We start from the raw sequence: 20,231 nt of genomic DNA, 5'->3' as shown, positions 1-20,231 counted from the left end.
GTTGTGTTCCAAGATTCCCCTAATTTCAGTAGTATTGTGTGCCTTTTGAAATACCTAGCCATTAGGTGGAAAAGGTGTCTTTTGGCTCTGTCAGTTTGTAGAATTTTGAGCAATTTTCCAGTTCAAAGCTTCAGATCTGAGAATGTTTCTTTGGCTGCTTACAGGCAATTTAGAATAGGTGCAGACGTTGTCTCATAATCAAAAACACCGTCTTGATTTTAAAAGGTCACGAGTGAGAGACAGCAGGAATGCCCCTGTAAGTTCATATATTCTGTTTAGAGGCCGTCATCAGTGTCAGTATCAGAAAAAAACGAACTGTAAATACAGGAAGAAAAAAAAATCCCAACCTTTGAAAGAAACAATAGATTTCAGTAAACTGAATTTGACATGTGCCTAGTTCGCACAGAATATTTTGTTGGAGGCAGATCCATAAATCCAAAACAAGTCCAGCTGAAACAGGTGTAAAGTCCGTTTATACAATTCTTTTGCAGGATCCAAACTGCAGCTTGCACAATCATAAATGTTAATAGCAATCACAGAATTATGGTGTCTGATGTGCTTGGTTATGCTGTAGTAGGTGTAATTGAATTCATTATTTGATCATGCAATGTTTTTGTTGCTTTATGCTATAGTAATTCCTCTAATTAGTATTAGTAATTTAAGATTATAATGCATATAAATTACCCATTTATCTATATATATCACACTCTAACCACAAAAATATTTTGGTACCTACCTGGATTGTTCTTGCTATCAAGACAGAAGCATTAAAACTTAAAAGTAATGATCCAAGAATCATAGAATTAAAAAACTGTAGGACACACACTAGCAGCAATCCAGAAATCTGAATGATATAGAGCCATGTAACCTGTAACAATAATGAGATTTTTATGCCTATAAAACTTCAGTCACAGCTGTTTTTCTTTGAATATGTTTTAGTATTTATTTAAACATCAATTATTTTTACAAAAAATATATCGTCTTGTACTACATCATTACGCTTTGAGCCATTACTATATCCTTTCTATATTTACATCCTGAACTAGTTTGGTTAATATTTTATACCTAAGGAAGCCTGATGCTATATCAAAGTAGATGAGTTAAGCAATTGCACAGTGAGGAAAATATTAAATACTTAATATTTGGAAGATGTTTTGTATTTTCTTTCATCAAAGAACTGTTTCTGTAGCCTCTCTAACGTCTTTATGACTAAAGAGTCATGTCTCAGTGCAGTTCAGCCATCAAACATTAGCTGATTTCTCTGAATTTTTAATAATAGTTTAGTATTTTTTGAGCTACACTACACTATTATGAATGTTGAGCTGAATGCAGACACTAACAACCAGCTGATTTTCTGATACAGTGGTACCAGAACATAAATTTTACCTGACACAAAGATTCTGATTGCACAGCAGTGGTGTAAATCAGTACCAAATGGCCCAACAAACTCCAACAGTTTTAAGTAGCACTTTTGGAAAATTAACATGGAATAACAGTGGTGCAGTAAGTCCATTTTAGTATAATTCAGGATGAAGCTGGTAATTTGCCAGCTTTTAAGGTAGCTGATTAGTCACATTAATTGCTACCTGCAGCCTACATTTGCAGATATAATTAAGAGTTTAGAAACTGTTAAATAAACCACATTTATTTTGATATGCAGCCACCATACTAATTTTCAGTCAAATTAATACAATCACTAATATTCAAGTCTGCTTCAAATTTAAAATGAAATTAACACTCTTCATCCTACTGCAACCTTCCTTAGAGCTAGAACCTTTTTCAACTAGTGTAAGCTTTACAAGGGCTAAAATAATCTCAGTAGAATTTCACAGTGACATTACATTCAAAGACAATGTTTTCATCTTCTATAGTATATTTCTGTTTCCTCAGATTGACCGTAAGTGATTCGTTATCGTCTTAGTAACACTTTTTTTCACTTTTTGGCTCATTCAGTTCAGTGACGACGTTGTTATTTTGTGGTGAATTTCAGTGTACGAAAGATAACTGCTTCTCTGGTCTATCATCTTCCCTCTCTTTGTGGTACAGTGCTTACACCTAACCTTCAAACAGGGATGCACAATAATTGAGGCAAAATTCATATATTCATATGTTATGACTTCATCTTAGGCAAAGATTTCTTGTGCTACTTTTTTTTTTTATTTTTTCTGGCCACATCCAGAGGACATGCTTAAGCTGTGGTGTTAGGTCAACTGTTATGATGGCGTTTAAAAGCAATCTCTTAACAGTGCCAAAACATAGCTGTGTCTAAACAAAAGCAGAGCAAAATTAAACAACAAAAGTGAATTACATAAAGTGAAATAGTATCAGCTGAAAAAAAAGCAGAAACAGTGGTGTTTTGATTATTCATTTTTACACTTGGGTTATATACACCCTCATTACTTCAAAGCACAAAGCAGCACAGTGTATAATCTTTTGCTTTAAGCATCCAGGCCACCGGTTAGTAAAATACCTCCAAAATTGTTAGCTTTATGGTAGAAAAGAAAAGTTTGGTTACTTCCAAACATGATCTTACCTTTGCTGTGGGAAGCATGTCAAAGCAGTCCAGTATGAATAATGCCAATGCTTGTATTAGCATCATAAACTGATTAAATTGCCAAGTCAGGCTAAAGAGAAACGTTGCTATGAATATAGCCATAAGGGTCAATCTCTGGAAGGAGGCAAAGTAGTTTTATATTTTTACAGTTTCCTTCATAAAAAACCAACCAAAACCCACCAAAAAAACCCCAACAAAACCCACCAAAACCACCTTAATTTCTTTTTATTTTAAATCCATTTTTAAAACATTAATATGAGTTTTCTACCTGCAATAACTGCTTGGAGGATAATGAACATTTTTTTTGAGAGTTACACATTTGTAGTTATGTCTGTATTTTGCCATTGTAATAGCACTTGCAAGAAAATGGTGAGATCTCAAATAGTTTCAGCCCATAGATTAACATGCAATATGCGTTTTACTATGCTATAAACAGCAGTTATTTGAGCAAACTGAGGAGTAATGACTTAAGAACCGTTTGTCAAAGAAATTGTATCACCAATTTGCTTTTATTCTTGCAGATCAGGACAACCTCCTTGTATTTCTAAAATAAATGAAATCAAAAGAAAATCTTTAATCCTTGTGCTTTACAAGCTTTTCTCCTGCCCATTTTGTGTTAGTCTCTTATGTTTTCTCAAATACACAGTACTGTTGTCTTGTACTCTTAAGAGCTTTCTTGTTTTTTTTCAGTGCTGAGCACATGTATTCCTTTGTATTTCAACTACGTTTAAATTAACAGAAGGCTCATCTGAATAGTGTTTTCAACGTTATAAGTGATTTGTGTGTGTGTATATCCACTGCTACAAATGCTTATCAAGTATTTTGTCCTAAGTCTTATAGGCAGTTTTCTGGTAACTAATTTTACTACGTCATACTTATTAGAAATACTCACTTCTTGAACAGGCTGTAAATGAGTTCTGAGTAGGTATGTGATGGCTGCTATCTGAACAGCAAAGAATGGTAGTGCCCAGTTCTCTCGTAAAGGAATGGTGAATTCTACTCTTGTAGTATCTATTCTGTACAAAACAAAGGGCATTTCATAAATCTAAAACAACTAAAACACCAACTTGTTGACAGAGAGATTGCAATGAGAGGCATCTTTGTAGTATTTGAACTACTTATTGATAAAAAAGGAGGCTCTACGCTCCAGTTCCTTTAATACACCTGCCTCTGAAAAAATATCATTATGAAGGTTCTGCAAGTCATCCATTGTTTTGGTAACTCAAATGTTGTACTTAAGCTTCACCTACTGTGAAAACTTCTCCTATGGATTAAATCTTACTTATGAAGCACAGCTTGGATAATTTAAAAATGAACGAACAAACACCCAAACAAAATCACTCCCAAAATCCAGCACGTGGTTTTCACACCACAAGTAATTTCACTTCATTTTTTGATTTGCAAAAAGCACATATAAGAATAAATAGGTATCAGTTTCTTCACTGCGATCCCAGTGAATTGGATTTGAATACTGCCAAACTGATACGGAATTTCTGGCCATTTTTTGAATGTTTTAACATAAAAATTATGTGACAGAAGTTAGTAAAAGTTCCTCAAAGGGCAGTCATTTACAAAACCTGAACTAAAAGTTAAAACCAAAAAATAATTCCCTTTTTTCTTGTGTAGAGAAAATGCTTGCTAAAAAGGAAAATAAACAATACATCAGAGATGCTTAGGTGGATGAGAAAAACCTTCCAAAATGGAGTTACTCAGTAGCCTCAGATGTACTTCATCTGAACAAAAAGTCTTTACCCAAATCAATTCCATGTACTTATTCTATTTGCATAAAAGATAAAAAGCTCCCATTGTTCATGAATTATTAGAAAGATGGATAAAACAAATCTGTTCCAAATATTCTGTAAATGGAAAAGATGACCTCATGTAATATACATGTGAACTACTGCACATCACATGTATTTTTTAATTACTTTCATCTTAGGAGAAAGAAACGTTTTACCACCATATACCTATAATTATTCCGTAATGGACATGCTTGCAGATAAACTTCTTTACAGCTGCTGATTAACATATCAAACAGTTTTGATAGAACTGACACTGTACTTTTATTTTCCTGATTAAGTTACAGATAACAGCCTGTGTCGCCAGTCTTAGCTCCATGCCAGCAGCTTACTGCTGGCCTAAAGCCAGTTCTTTAATTTTTCTCTCCAAATTGAGAATTCTTCAAGTGATAAAGCACTAGAACAGCTCAATTACTATCTTTTTTTCTCTGAGTCTTAGTGCAGCAGATGTCTACAGGAATAAGGGAACAGAGAAGCTGAACTTCTGATGATCTTAGGCTGTTGAGGTTGGGTGCTGGGCAGAGAGACCTGAAGGGCATATATGCAGGCATCTTTAACATCTAAGGGATCCTAGGCTGGAGAAGCCAGGGTACATCATCTGGAGATACAGACAGACCTGAAAGATGTAGTCCACTTCCAGAGACCAATTTAAGCCAAAATTTTCTACTTAAACTTCTTGAAACTTTAAAATCCTAGCCTGCAATGTCAGCTCATTTCTGATTATTTTCTAATTATTTTGTATTATTTAAATATTTTTCTCCATTTTCTGGTTAATCAGGAGAGAGGCCTTATGGTTTCGTTTTTTTGTTGAATTAATCATGCATTTGAAGGTTTAATGCCTTACCTTTGACATGAGGTACAATTTTAGAAAGATAGCATGTTTAATCTCACTTACCTGTTTGTAACATACCAGCAAGCTGCCAACAACCCTGAAAGCCACGTTCCACTAAGAAGCCAGCTTGTTACATACAGAGCAATGACATAAACTGCCTGAAGTCCAAACAAAGTGTAGATATAAAAATAAACGGGCTCTAGGTATTGCTGTAAAACATAAGAATACTGATGTTGACATAAAACACTCATGGGGGGGATTATACTTAATATGAATTAGGTTTTGCTTTTACAAATTAAAAAGGTATCAGGAATATTTCTAATTAGAAAAATAACTAAAAAGGGGAGCTGTGATTCACTGCGCAATCTTCATAATGCACTTACAATCTAAAGCCATAAATAAATGCCTACCTGAATTGGAAGAATCCTATACAGAATGCTGAGAAACACCTCCTGGTAAACATTCATTCTTTCAAGTATGTTAATTGTCCTCACAGATTCAGTTTTATTGTCATATACTAAACCATGTAAACCTTAACGATAAAGAGAAATTGAAATAGGAGATTGTCATTTTCCCCCTCCATCTTCATTTGAACAGTGAATAAATTTTTCAAAGGTATTTTAGGATCTCTCATCAAAAACTGCAAACTTTGAGTCAAGGATTCAGATCACGTTACCACTGAATCAAAATGACCTTTTGAGGTCTTCAGTTTCCCTGCTTCGAATGTGGCTCAGAGTGCTAATTCAAGTACTATATATTTAGTAATGTATAAAACATTTATTTTTTTACACTTACATTCCTAGTATAGAATCTGTGGTACATACTGGATCTTGAGAACCATTCTTGTCACTACTATGAACACAGGTGATGTTAATATTGGCAAATGTGTAGTATAAGCAAAATTGCTAGGGAGCAACAGTTAAGTATCTAGAAAACATGAGATTGTCATAGAAAACCCCAACATCGTGTATGACTTCCTTGGAAGCTGTTCATCGTGTCACTTACTGTCCAGGTATACAGCAAAAAAAAATTGCCCCGTCCCACAAAAAGCTCATAATTCAAATTAAACGAGAAGAATAGAATTAAAGTAAGATACTAAATAAACCAGTAAGGCCGAAACCTTAAAAAATATGAAAGTTGTCCCTCAAAGTGATTGCCTTCATCAGAATGTGAAGGTGTGGCACAGAAACCAAGGTATCACTGCGAAATTTACTATGTCCATAACTTAGGGGCTCCCTGGCGAATGAACAGAATAGATCTGTCTCCAGTACAATTGTTACACCATCTTTCACAGTTATGGTATTCCCTGTTCTCAACTATATTTGAAAAAATATTAAAAATAATTTCAGCTGGCAACACAAAGTAAAACTTACTTTACAGTTTACAATACCTTGCTGGATGGAAGCAGCCTGAATCATCTGTTTGTAGTAGGAATAATAAAGCCCACATTCTGTTCTGAATGAAATTTCTCTTTCGACTTCCTGCAAGTGAAAGTTCAATAGTAAATTCACTTTCCATTTGCTTTTCACTATCACATGAAGCTCCCTTCAACTCAAATTCTTGCTGCACCAGGGAAATTAACCTATACAGTGGCTTGAGTCTTTGGGTTTGTGCATTCTGTGCAACTTACTTTTAGTTCAAATAAAGGTAAAACACACGGACAAATTAGGTTGCAAAGCAAACGCTGAGGTGTCAATGCCTCTGTTAACTGGGGAAATGTATATGCCTTTTGCGATTCTGATAACGTTTTGGATCTTTTACTATTTTTTGTAACATTCAATGTTTAGGTAGGTGCAGTGGCCAACATCTGGACTTTAAAACTGCATATGCTTGTTCCATGCATTTAACCTTTTCTTCCAGATGCAGATATCCCACAGTGTTCCATGGCTTTGCCACCTTAAGGCTCGATTACTTTAGTGTGCCGTACTCTGGACTGCACCATAACGGCACTCTGAGATTTCAGCGGCAGGCTATGCTGCTGCCCACTTGTTAATGCTGTTTCTTGCAGGAAGGCAACTGTTCATCACTCTCATACTTAAACTGCAGGTTAAAGCGATTGTTTACTTGTTTTTAGGTGTAGGTGAAGTTATTATTTTTAATTTTAAAATGTTCAAATGATTTAAACCAGGTGCACTCCAAACTATGCCTCTTTCTTAGCTGATATTGCAGCAGGTGGGGCCTCTCCTAGAGAGAAGTGCTCTCAGTACAGGATCTCTGCTTTGGAATACACCTCCTTTTGTTAACTCATTAGTTGTGAAGACCAAATGAAATTTAACAAAATCAGAGGCTTCGGCGACCACATTTAAACAAAATAAGACTGCATGAACAACCGATCTGAAGAGAAATAATAGGCACCTTATACAAAATTGTTTTATTATTAGTGATCCTTTTAGTCGTTTATATAAAAACATCCCAGCAAATATCTCTGATAAGCAGTAAGTTAGAAAAAGTTTATACCCAGATTTGAAACCCCATACAATTCCTGTACGTGCTGTATGCAAGTCATTAAGAAATCTAAGTGATATTTCTGAAGATAATCTTATTAATTCAGTTTTCTTTATAAAAGAACATTACTGAAATAACAGAATGTTACTGTTTTCTGAGATTTTTAGGAATGCCATTCTGGTTAATGCAACCTTGCATAGAATCCCAAGACTTTCATCTTTCTTAGATGAAGAGTCCCAGCTCTTTTGCTGGGACAGAATCAATACTATTTCAGAGCTAACATAAAGCTAGATAAAAAAAAATGTTCCTCCCTCCTTTACTGCCCAGTATAGAATCTTATCTCAAAACATGTGTTTTATTGAAGTCAACTGTTAACTAAAGTGATATTAGTTCTGGTCTGAGAAAAATCAACAGATAAAACCGCATCTGATTCAATGTAAGTTCACAATTAAACTCTCCAGCTGCTCTACAACATACAAATCATTATAATACCAGCAGAAGAAACTGACGCTGGCACTAAGTACTAAAAGTCACACACTTAGCAAAATGAGAATGCTGGATTTTGAACAAGCTTTAGTTTCAAATTCATCACTACTGAAAAGTTTTCTAATACCAAAAACTGGCTGATTCTAAGTGCTTATAAAAAAAAAAAGAAGAGAAGAAACGTTAACATTTGGAATTTATTAAGGGGGAGAGAGTAGTCACAGAGGGGGATCTAATTAGCAAAAATGCATTCAAACATGATTAATTTGTAATCCTGGCACCAGCTGTATTCAACCAAATGCTATACTTTATGAGACAAACACTAGTGAGTTTTACATCTGTTTCATGCTAAGATAACATCTGTTTTATTCACTCACAATACTTTTCCAGTTCCACAGCAATTTATACTTTTCCTAGTATTCCATGTCAATAAAAACAGACAGACTTATGGGTAAGCATTATAAGAGCACATGTTTATCTTTCTGTATATTCAGTTTGTGAGTGTTTAACAAAGAAGTTACTGCTGTTACAAGGAGAAAAAACACTGTCCTGTAGGATATATACAGAGTTGCATATGATTTCAATTTATGCAGTTGTATCCTTATAATATTAAGGATTCAAAATAAAATACAAAAGACTACTTCTCACAAGGGCAGTACAAAAGTCTAGAGCTTACATTCCTCAAACTCTTTATCTAGCTTATTCGGAATACTGAGCAAGCAAAGAAAGTCTGAGTTGAGTTTTTCTATAAATAAAGAGCATAAGCAAAGTTCCAATTACTTTTCTTTTTTTTTGACAAAGCTAAAGCACAATTTGTGTAATTGAAAATATTTTTCAGTTGTTCAATCAGAAAGATCTGAAAATCAACTCAACCATACAACTGGAAACTCAATAGAGACAGCTGCTGTCAATGTTCCTGGTTGCGAATTATGCCTTCAGCAAAGGTATTTAATCCTTGTACATGTTCTCTTGGCTGGTTAACCTCACGCTCACCTGTTAGAATGGCAGGGTTCCTACTCAGATCAGACTTTTGATACAGAGTAAAAGTACCCATAACCACTCAACAGGTACTTCTTTGGAAAAGTACCATGAAAGTACTGGTAGTGCCCTCCTCTTTATGACTTATGTGTTCACTTTGTAGAGTTCTCATTAGCTGTCTACCTGTTCCCCCATTTTCTTTCATCCTTCTTTTATATTCAAAATGTAAAAAGGGAAAATAGAAGCACTTCAGAGAAGGAGTCCCAGGATTCTTGTCCTGCATGTCTGAAAGTTTTAAAATTTGATATTTTTATTCTTGACTTTTTGCAAGCAGCAATTGTATTAAAGACAAACTCAATACTAAGTCTAAATGCTTAGTCAGAAGAGACAAAGAATAAATGAGAGCTCTGAAGTTTACCTCTTTGTGTTACAGTACTAATTTCCTATGTGGCCTTGGCTTACTCCTGTTCAAAGTTTCTTCAGAGTTTGCATTTGAACAAGCAATACCACAGCTGACGGGAAAGGTGATGCAATTCTCCTTCCCCCATAGCAGTCACTAAACTGCCATTGAAATTACTGAAAATAGACTAGCCATTCTATATGCGTAGTGCCAGAAGTTTTCAGAAAACCGAAAAAGGATTTTTGGATAAGAAATCTATTTTGGCTTTCATCATCATAAACAGAAATGTTTGTTGTTTTCATGTATATGAGAAGAGATTCAAACTTTTTTCTTCAAAATCGTTTGATCAAGATAAGGGATTATAACCACCTGCAATCCCTGCTTGAAGCGTACACAAACACGGCTTCTAACTATGTAACTTGGTGTTCTGTATTCTCATTTTTTTTGTTGCTGTTTCAGGGGGTCTTGGAATAATAATAATAAAAAAAGAACATCAATCATGTACCTCTTTCATAGCATAAACCATTCTTTGAGATCTCCATTTTCAGTTTTTAAGAAAACAATTTTACATCTTTCTCCAATAACCATGGCAAATTTATAATAGCAGCCATATTTATTAGACATAACAACGAGATTCACACGTACTGCAGCAGCTGAAATCAATGCACCGTTGAAAACCATATTCAAAATGGAACAAAACAGTGCAACAAGCACAGAACGGTTATTCTAGTTGGGTGAACCATTGCTGGAAGGCACAGAGATTTATTTCCGTTTTGATATCTAATGGCATTCTAGTGTACTTAAAATGAAAACAATTACCAAATAAAATAAGCATTTCATCCATTGGGAGGCAACTTAATTGCAACTATAGACTTGCTTCTCTCAGTGAACTTTGTGTCCCTCTGTGTCAGTTCAACAGAATGAAAATGCTGTATGCGTTATGTTCATACATTGCCACAAGTCCATGCCTGTTTGTACTTCAAAATATACAGTACCTGTGAAATTAATCAATACTTGCTTTTGGAAGGAAAAGACAAACCCAAGGTGTACCTTCAATATACATACAATCTATCTATACATTCAAAGGCAGATGAGAATGAGTACAAAACAGTATTATATGTATATTACAATGGCAATTGTTTCAGTAAGTGCCAACTATTTTTATTACAGGAGTATGTGTGTTTCTGGGACAGAAAAAGCGTGTAGTATAGGAAAGATATTGCAATGCAAGTATTCCAATTAAATATACATATTCTTTGAATAACGTAATACATAGACCTAACAGTGACTTTTAGGCATCTAAAAGGAAAATGAGTCACCTGTTTCTTCCCTCTGGTTAAATTTAGATATGTGTACAGCTGCATTATTTTCCCATGCAATGATTCTAGGAAAAAACTAGTCAGTCCTGGATCTTGGGAATGGTTGGTTCTACATTGGTGAATGTCTGAAATACGTTTTGAGGTTTGCAGATTTAGGATAACATTATATAAAATTAGTATTGAATAGTAAGAGACTGTGCCTAAACTGTATTACAATATCACAGTATAAATACAATTAAAGAACTGTGTGCCAGGATTTTGCGTATTGTTTAACTGTTTTTCATTTGGTTATGTATTGCTTTGGATAAAAGGAAGATGATTATAGAGCAACACATAGTAGAAATAGTTGAAATTCTATTCTAGATAATGATCAATGGTTGGAAGAACCATAGCTACAACTCAGGCACGAGCTGGGTAGCAATGTTTTTAGAGAAAAACTGGGGAAAGGTATTTATAAAAATGATCAAGGATTTAAAAAGTGGTGGGAAGGGAAACGCAGCTTTTTGTAAATTAAATTTTTAAAAATGAAATATTCTATATTTTTGAGCAAGTTACAAGACAAATACATAAATAAATGAAATTTCAACTAACACTCATATCAATGCTCTATAAAGCACTAAGAAAAGTATGAAAATGACTTGTTACCTTAATATTGGAAAACCACAGGTCATTTTCATGCAGTGTAGCAACATAAACAGAAGTAAGAAGTCCAAGAGAGATGGCAACAATTCCACCAACAATTACTGAAAGTACGTTCCACAGCTTTCCACCTGTATGATCTTGGAAGAAAAATATTTCACTCTGTAATTGTGAAGCACATAATCCAACTCATTTATACATTGCCTGTGCTAGTACAGTTTACATTTTGTTGGTAACAGGACACTTGGTTTTAATAGGTCTTTATGGATTTTTACTTTCTCGTATAGTGAACTAAAGAGTATTTTATTTAAATGCAAAGTGAAATAAGGTGTGCCCTAATTAGCAAAATGTAGTTACAGTTTAAAAGCACCATGATCCTATACAAATCTAGATGAATACCATATCTAATTTGTAAATCTAAATGGAAATATCCTCCAGGCCAACTTTTTTAATTAAGGCAATGCAGGATGACTGTTAGATCACAAAATAAGAAATTAAAATCTTCTTCACACATATTAAAATGGCTGCCTGTTTTTTGGGGGTTTGCTTGTTTTTTGTAAAGAACACCATTGAAAATTCAGAAGTCTCACTGAATACCCACAAAGAGACTGAACAGCGGCCAAAGCAGTCTTCGATAATGGTGTCATGCTCTGAATTGCAGATGACCTCCTGCTGACAGAATAAGATTACAGATGGAATGCCAGGAAAGAAAGGTTGTGTTTCTGGGTAGCTCAAGCAATTTATTGTACACTTATGTTCCTGGTTTTTTTAGGTGTTTTTTTTTTTTTAAATGTTGATATAAGGTTTCATATAAATCTCAGTGATCTGGAACTATAACTTTGAAATTGCTATTTCATCCAGTGTGGGACATCTACATAATGGGTACCAAATATACAATCAATTGAACTGAGGGCTGGGCTGGATGAGAACTATGATCACTTTCATGTTTTATATATAGCCTAAGTGTACTTGTGTGGAAACAACAATGTAACTTTCTTTTCATCTACCCAAATTGCATGTGTAGAAACATTTGGAATTTAGATCAAAACATCCCTTAAAATAAGTTAATTAAAAAAAAAACCCAAACCTAACAAACTTTGCCAACTTTAAAGTTATAATTCCAAACAAAAATGTCAGAATTTCATTACTTAAACAGATCCTCCAATTAAGACACTTAATGTCTCTCTTTTAAATTTACCTAGCTAGTCTGTCCTACAGTAAAAAAGCAGATTTCATGTGCAATCTGCTTATACTTAAGTACAACTCATTGGAGGTCTTCAGCTCCTTTTATGTTACCATTGATTTGAACTGGGATTTGTTTAAGAACCTATGATGGCTACACAAAATCTGATAGCGTGTCACTGATACTAAATCAAAAAGAATTGTTCTCACCAATTTAAACTAGGATTTTAAAACAGTAATCTGCAGTAATCTGCACGCCCTCTGTCTCATGCAATTAATTTTGGTGATAGATATTCAAGCATGAAAATGTATTTGGTATATACCTAGTTCTAACCTGTGCATAGGATAGATATCAAAAGCTGAATGCTACTAAAAAGCCATAAAGTTACAATTCTTTTCATTACCCACCAGACAGAGTTTTCCCATCAGGCTTCACATTCTTCTCCTCTGAAGGCTGATCTTCAGCAGCTTCTGTGCCTTTTCCAACCCTTCTCTGTCTTACGGTTGTCATGATGTCAGTTACTTTAATTCATTATTCTTCAGTCTGACTCCTAAATGGACACATACAAGCAATGCATCTTCCTACCCAAACATTCACTTAATACTTGTATGAAATATCTGAAAACAGAATCATATTTTACTGTTGTCAGTGACTTTGACTTACAGAACTGTACTGTAGTTGAAGTGTACCTTACAAAAATGCAAGATTTTTAAAATTTATACAACTCGGTGCAAATGACTGTATACAGAACTTTGTCTCAAATTTGTAAAGACTTAAGTTCATTATTTTACATACTCTTGAACAGGTTTTCAGAACTATTCGTTATTTTGATTGGCCTCACCTTTGGCCCTTGACTCAAAATGCACACCAGGCTCCACTTTTTGAAAATGTGTAAGCCCTTCAAAGAAAAATCAGTCCTTTTAGGGTATTATAGTTGTTCACCTAAAATAGAAAGCCAGTTGTTTAAATCTTGGCTTTCAAGACATCCCGAACATGGAGGCCATAACATGCAAAAATGATGCCAGAGAAAAGAAGAGCTGCCAGTCCTTCCCCTGTGAATTCCCAGGTGCTCTCTGCTCTGTGAGCATGGTCTGTATATAAAACTGCTTCAATCTGCCATTCTACATCTGAAAAAATCAATGGTGTCCCATCCTGAATGCAAAAATCTGCTACCATTCCCAGAGGGCAAATGCTGGTATTTGTGTTACCACTGGTGTAATTGACTGGTAATGGTAATACTCAAAGAAATACACCTCAACTGCACAACTTTGTTGTTTTAAAGCTTTTGCAGTGGATTAGCTTCACCTGTTTCCCTCATGCCTGGGAAAACACACGGAGGGAGCTATGTGAGCATGTATTCAAGTCGCTTATAAACAGGTGGTTTGTAGGAAATGTGATAATTAATTAATTCAGGCAAGATGGTCATCATAACGATGCTCCTTCCTTGCACTGCCAGTCTCAGTCAGCTTCTCTCGATGCCTTGGGCCGGAGGGAACGGTTTTGGCCTAGCGCACCCGGGGAAAACCTCGACAGGGCGCCGGGAGGAACATCCCGCCTCCACAGCTGCCTGAGGTAAGGCCGGGGGCAGGACAGGCCCTGCGGATGGAGGCCGGGCCCGGGGGGCGCGATGGGGAGCCTGGGGCGAGGCCGTCGGTGGCGGCGAGAAGTCGGCCGAGGCCGCGCGAGTATGGCGAAAGGGGAAGCGGCTCCGGGGGCTGAGCAAGGGCGGGAAGCGGAGGCAGGAGGCCTGGGCCGGGCCTGGGGCCGCAGATCCCCCGGCGGCTGGGGCGGTCCCCGCGGGGCGCGGGCAGCTCCACAGAGCGCCGCCCTTCCGCGGCCTGCGCGGCCCGGCCCGGCGCGGCCCACTCAGTGGCGGCTCTGCCGGCCGCCCGTCTCCTCCCCTTCCTCTCCGCGTCCCCCTGGGTGGGTCGGTACCTGCCGGAGCTCCGAGGGCCGCGGGTCGCTGCGGCGGGGCGGCTTCTCCTACGGGCGCTGGGTGCGCGGAACCGCCCGGGAGCGGGGGGGACGGGGCGCGGCGCCTTTTGTTCGCCCCTGTCAGGCGGAGCGGAGGGGCTGCGGCAGCCGGGGGCTCGGCGGCGGGCAGGGGAGCGACGGTGGGCTGGCAGCAGCCGCCAGCGGAGGGGGAAGGCCCGGTCGGGGAGGAGCTGCCGGCTGTGGGGAGTGGGCGGGCGGAGGGCCGGGGCCGGGCGACGGCTGGGGCGGCACCTTTCTCGGCGGGAGCCTTCGGTTTGCCCGGCTGCTTTCGGGCTCTGCGGAAAAAGAAGTACGGCGGGAAGAAGGTTGTGTGCGAAAGCTGAGGCGGGCAGAATCGCCCCCAGTCCCAAACTCGTCCCTCCCCATCCCAAAAGGGTTTTAATTAGTTTAAACGTGGCTGCCCGGGGCCGTCTGCCTCCTCCGGGCGGGAGCAGCCGGTGCTTCGGGTCGTGCTGGGCTTAAACGGGCGTGCAAGATTGTTTTCTAAAATAGTGACGTAAAACTTATTTTTAGTGGTGCCTTCCCACCCCTAGTAGATGTATTTCCAAGTATATGTGAAGTGATTTTTGAATTTAAATTGTAATCCTGATCAGTAGAAGTGTATTGTGTGTTCAGTTTGTTGTAAGCTCCGTTCTATTTCTTGATCATGCAAGGGGGGGAAAGACCTTTATCTCTAGCGGAAAGGTAACGGCAGCACCAGACTCTTTTCTACCTAACAAGTACGACCTACCCTTAAAATAATTCTTTGTTGTTAATTTTATTTGTAGTGTCCTTAAAGACAGTTACTCTAGGAAAAGAAATCCCCCATTAAAGTCTTTACCAGCATGCGGACTCCTAGATCCTATTACAGAAAGCAGGTTTCCCAATAATCCATCCAAATTCTGTAGAACAGGCAGGGATAGAGTTCATTTCTTCAGGGCAATATTCAGTTGATTTTCCATCACCATTTTACAGTCCAGCAATACTTAGGTGTTTTTTTATTTTTCATTCCACAACCTTGGTTCATTGTCAGAGTTGGTATTTTGAGCAAAAAGGGGCATGAAATTCATAGAAATCATGCTCAGAGCTGCCAAGCAAACTGTGTAACTAGTAATCATCCTGGTAATTCAGAGCTTTGAAGCCACTGACATTAGAAATTGGGAAACTTTTCAGTATCGGTCTTTGCACATTTATTATTTTTTAGAACAAACAGAATGATTTTCCTCTTCTTCTGATTAATCTCTCCAGTTAAAAATTTCTACTGTAAGTCAATTCACAACAAACTGACTAGCCATACTTATTTTTTTGAGCAACAAGGCAGGTGGTACATTTGTGGGGAATGCTTAAACTGAGAACTTGGAAAACGAAGAATTATAGGCTATGCAATGGGTATTAGATTTACCTTACTCTTATCACTAATAGCATCACTGCTACATGATACATGTCGGGTCTTTGTTAAAATGAACATATGGTACACAGATCATACAAGTGATTTTACAGTGTAAATAAAGGAAAAAATCTTGAGTGTGTGTATGTTTTTTTTGTGTAAAGGAGGTCAGATAATGTACTTAATTTTCTGAGAAAAGGAGTGCTGTGGAAGATGTTTCCTACAATGGAAATTCTGTTTATCCACTACCTGTAAAGAGGCCAATGCAAGTAAAACTTACACAGAACAAAAAGTTGCAGAAACGGCTAGAAAATACAATAATTGAAGAGCTTATGCAGTAAATTTGGGACCACTAAAAGCCTGTTCTCGGTAGAATTGAAACTTGGGTAGAATCATAGATTCTTCATGCTTGGAAAGGACCTTTGACATCATCGAGTCCAACCATACACACACAAAAACTCCCTACAATCTCTGCCACTAGAGCATGCCCTGAAGTGCCAAATCTAGATGTTTCTTAAATACCTCCAGGGATGGTGACTCAACCACCTCCCTGGGCAGGCTGTCCCGGTGCCTGACCACTCTTTCAGTAAAGTAATTCCTCCTAATATCTAATCTAAACCTCCCCTGCCACAACTTCAGACCATTTCCTCTGGTCCTGTCATTATTCACCTGGGAGAAGAGGCCAACACCCACCTCTCTCCAACCTCCTTTCAGGTAGATGTAGAGGGCAAGGAGGTCTCTCCTCAGCCTCCTCTTCTCCAAGCTGAACATGCCCAGCTCCCTCAGCCTCTGCTCGTATGAATTGCTCTCCAGACCCCTCACCCGCCTGAACTAAATGACAGGCTGTGTAGTGTGGTACTGGGAAGAGGGGAAGTCACAGTTGTCTTAATTCTACTGTGTTTTATGACATTGCGTATATCTAATATATTTGTATGTGATAACAAAGTTACTGTGGTCAGTTGAAAAGGCTTTCCATTTTGTGGAAATAATTGTGGATTACCTGAAGTATAAATTCCACTGACATTCCTTAACTACCGACACAATCTACGCTGTAAAGTAGTGTTACTTGAACTGAAAACAGTTTGTGTACTAGAAAAGCATTAGACAGCCTTACGCAGTGTTGAGTATGTCTAAGAGTAAATGTTGCCTTGAAGTCATTTTAGAATAATTAATCAGCTCTAGCCATAATTTTGAAATATTAATGCTTATTCATTTTCAAATAGTGGCAGATTAGAGTAAGGAAAATAAAAAAAAAATACTTCCCCCCCCAATTCTATGTAATATTTTAACAAATCGTATTTCCTCTTGCACTAAGTGTTTGGGTGCAGCACTAGAAAAAAATGGAGTGAGAAAAAACCTTCTGCCCTGATCCTCTGTCTGGAAGTACTCGGAACAGGTGAATCTGATGCTGTTTTGGCTAGTATGTGAGGGACGACACCTGAAATACATTAATACCTGGAAAGTACCACATTACAGCATTCTTTACTGCCTCTTCTTGCCAGGCATTAGAGTAATGTTAGTGTAAAAAGCAAAAATCCTATGTTGTGAAGGAGCTGCACCCAAAAGATTATTCAACATAGTCTCACTGAAAAACTGCGTTAGTTAGGCAACACGTCGGTTGACAATGAGATGTAATGTTTTTAAGTTATGAGTATACAGAAAAACTAAGGAACTTCTAGACTGATATTAATCTCTGAAAACTGTATTATAAAATTAAAATACATCAAACTGTAACACGCAATCAGTATTACTGTATTAGTATTATAATACTGTAACTCTGGCTTTATACTTGCCAAAGCAAAGGGTATTATTTATCAATATTCTTGTTGCTCGTTGTGTTCCAACCAGATCATATGGTAGCAAAGTCTTAATATTAGTACCAAGTTACCCATAATTCCAACAAATGTTAGTCAAACATCTACAAACCATCGTGTACAGGAAATAGTTGAATGAAACTTTAAATTCAATTTCTTCATACTATTTACATTTGTGTTTTCTCTTGGATTGTCACATGCAATACTGTAGAAAGAGCTACTGTGAACTAGAAACACAGGAGGACTCGAGTTCTGCCTAAGTAAATGTTGATTCTAAACCTGCCATCTTTTTAGTTGCTGTTCAGCAGCCATGTTATGTGCTGCAAGCACATCAAATTTCTAGGTTATCTCTTTTTTCAACTTTTGAAGCTTGTCAGGTGCCTGAAGTTTTGCTTTTGGGCAAAAGCATCTTATTTTTACCAATTCTTAGGTTTTTTACCTAGCTAATATTAAAGTCAAGTCAATATTAATGGTGTTTCACTTTTTGAGTGGCTCCGTGTGACGGCTCTTTTCCAAATATGCTAGAAGGGACTGCAAAAAAAGACGAGTAGCACGGTGCATTCACTTTTCTGCAAGAATTCTAAGCAAAATACTTGGCAAAGATACAGGACGGAGTGATCCAAATCCCACTGATGTGTGGCAGGGCTCTAACCCATTTCCTCCTAATTCCCAGGAGTGTTACAGTCATCAACTGCTCTGTCAGTGCAGCTCTATCCCAACAAGCTGTGTGGCCAGAACCATTCCTGCAAAATTTGCACCGTTCAGTCGCAAACACAGTGCCCCTTCTGCTGGCAAGCAGCAGCCCCAGTCCGGGTTGGCAGAGAGGGAAGGGGTCTGATAATACACATGCTTCACAGCAGATAAGGTGGCTTGGGATACCAGCTGGATCATGCATGACCAGGTTATTTATGAGGCTCTTCTGCTTTATTAAGAGTCAGGTATTTTAGCCCAGTGAATAGGACAATACCTGGATGCCACATCCTACTACACAGACTCTTTTCCCAAGTTTTGCATTACAGAAAGCGGGGAAAAAGCTGCACCACCCAGCGTTCTGTAGCATTGCATCTAAACCCATTAGTAGTGCCAGCTTTTTTTACTTCAATATATTTGGCCCAGGGCCATAATAGTAACAACAAAATGAAAGAAGATAGCTTGTTTATGTAAATGAAAACCATGACAATACCAGCAATGGGTACTCTGGCTGTACTTTCTCTTTTCTCTCCTAGGCCAGCAACAGCAACTGAGTTAGACTTTGGGTGTGGTTTTTTTTTTTTGTTGTTGTTTTTTTCTAAAAAAAAAAAAAAGGGAAGAAAAGCTCCAGCAAGGCCAAGAAACATGCTGTATATTTAAAATTAGGTTGCAAGATATGTTTTAGCTTATGTGATGGATAAGCAAGAGTCAATCATTTACCTGAAAAAAGGTGTGTAAGGCTTTCACTCCATTTAAATTAGGGAAAAAATTGCCACTAGCTTCATTATGGATTTTGAAAGTCGAGTTCTGCCCTTCGGTGTTGTCCCATCATAACTGCATGCAGGCTTACAGGTATTTTGACTTAACAGTCTCATATTTCATCACTACAGTTATTTTAGAAAACTTGTATTAACAGTATTATAACTGTAATAACTTGATACAGGAGTGAGAAATGGCAGTAAAATATTTCAAATACTTCTTGATTTAAACAGATTCCCATCTCTGTAAACACTGGTTCAGTGTTTGAATTTTCCATATTCATATTTCATACAGGTCAAATAAAAGTGACTAAAGTGTTTAACAAAAAAAGTTTATTACCAAAATACAATATTAAAGTCAATACGTGACAAACTCCTGTAAAGCAAAATAAATTATTCTAACATTGTACAGTATTTCAGAAGGTAGTTAAAGTACTACTACAGACTTTGCTTCATAGTTCCAAACAGTCCTCTATCAGGAACACAATCCTAGAGAGAGCTTAAGGCATGCAGCTTAATGTGCTGGATAATTTTATAAAATGAAAGTCATTCTATTTCATAAGATACAGTATCAGAATTAACTGCAGTCTTTACATGTCAGTTTTCTAAATTTTTTTTTATACTTTGGCTATAAAAGCAGTGCCATAGTGTTACAATACCTTTTCTTAAAAAAATACATGTACCCATGTCCATGAATATCAAATGCAAATGTAAATTTCTATTAAATATATCTTAACAAATGTTACTTTGAGCACCAACTGTACATTTTTTAAAATGATTAAATAAGTGCTTCTGAAAGAGGAAAATACAATAATTCTGACTGAATCCCACTCTATTTTTCCAGGCCAAGCATAAATCGGAAAGATGAAATATGCACCTATTTGTCAGTATAGTCTAGTATGAACAAAGTTTTCTCTTTAGTAGAAGTATAGGCATTTAAAACAAAGCTGTGAGTTACAGTTCATATCACAGAATA

The 20,231-nt window shown here is 37.3% G+C and overlaps 2 protein-coding genes across 4 annotated transcripts in view; one reads left to right on the top strand and one right to left on the bottom strand.

The window, feature by feature from the left end:
• Window positions 1-15,962, bottom strand: part of DPY19L3 (dpy-19 like C-mannosyltransferase 3) — a 35,919-nt gene extending 19,957 nt beyond the window's left edge. The window contains exons 1-9 of one of the 3 annotated variants that reach the window (XR_010071026.1): window positions 14,568-15,962; window positions 13,040-13,182; window positions 11,456-11,589; window positions 6,576-6,666; window positions 5,596-5,717; window positions 5,249-5,394; window positions 3,447-3,570; window positions 2,534-2,668; window positions 737-868 (exon numbers count right to left, since the gene is read on the bottom strand). Coding sequence is in view for 2 of the 3 variants with exons in the window: in XM_063334532.1 (XP_063190602.1) it covers window positions 737-868; window positions 2,534-2,668; window positions 3,447-3,570; window positions 5,249-5,394; window positions 5,596-5,717; window positions 6,576-6,666; window positions 11,456-11,589; window positions 13,040-13,142 (987 nt within the window). In the remaining variant the exon portion in view is untranslated. Of the gene's footprint in view, window positions 1-736; window positions 869-2,533; window positions 2,669-3,446; window positions 3,571-5,248; window positions 5,395-5,595; window positions 5,718-6,558; window positions 6,667-11,455; window positions 11,590-13,039; window positions 13,183-14,567 lie in introns of all 3 variants that reach the window. The other 2 variants (XM_063334532.1, XM_063334533.1) reach the window with 2 other exon arrangements.
• LOC134514867 (spidroin-1-like) lies at window positions 14,260-15,009 on the top strand. The gene has a single exon (XM_063333185.1). It carries the CDS (start codon window positions 14,260-14,262, stop codon window positions 15,007-15,009), a length of 750 nt encoding a protein of 249 aa, XP_063189255.1.
• Window positions 15,963-20,231: the final 4,269 nt, after the last annotated feature.

Source organism: Chroicocephalus ridibundus, chromosome 4, assembly GCF_963924245.1.
Source record: "Chroicocephalus ridibundus chromosome 4, bChrRid1.1, whole genome shotgun sequence".
Taxonomy (NCBI): Eukaryota; Metazoa; Chordata; class Aves; order Charadriiformes; family Laridae; genus Chroicocephalus; species Chroicocephalus ridibundus.
Note: the sequence above shows the minus strand (reverse complement) of the source record. Positions and strands in the feature narration are given on the sequence as shown.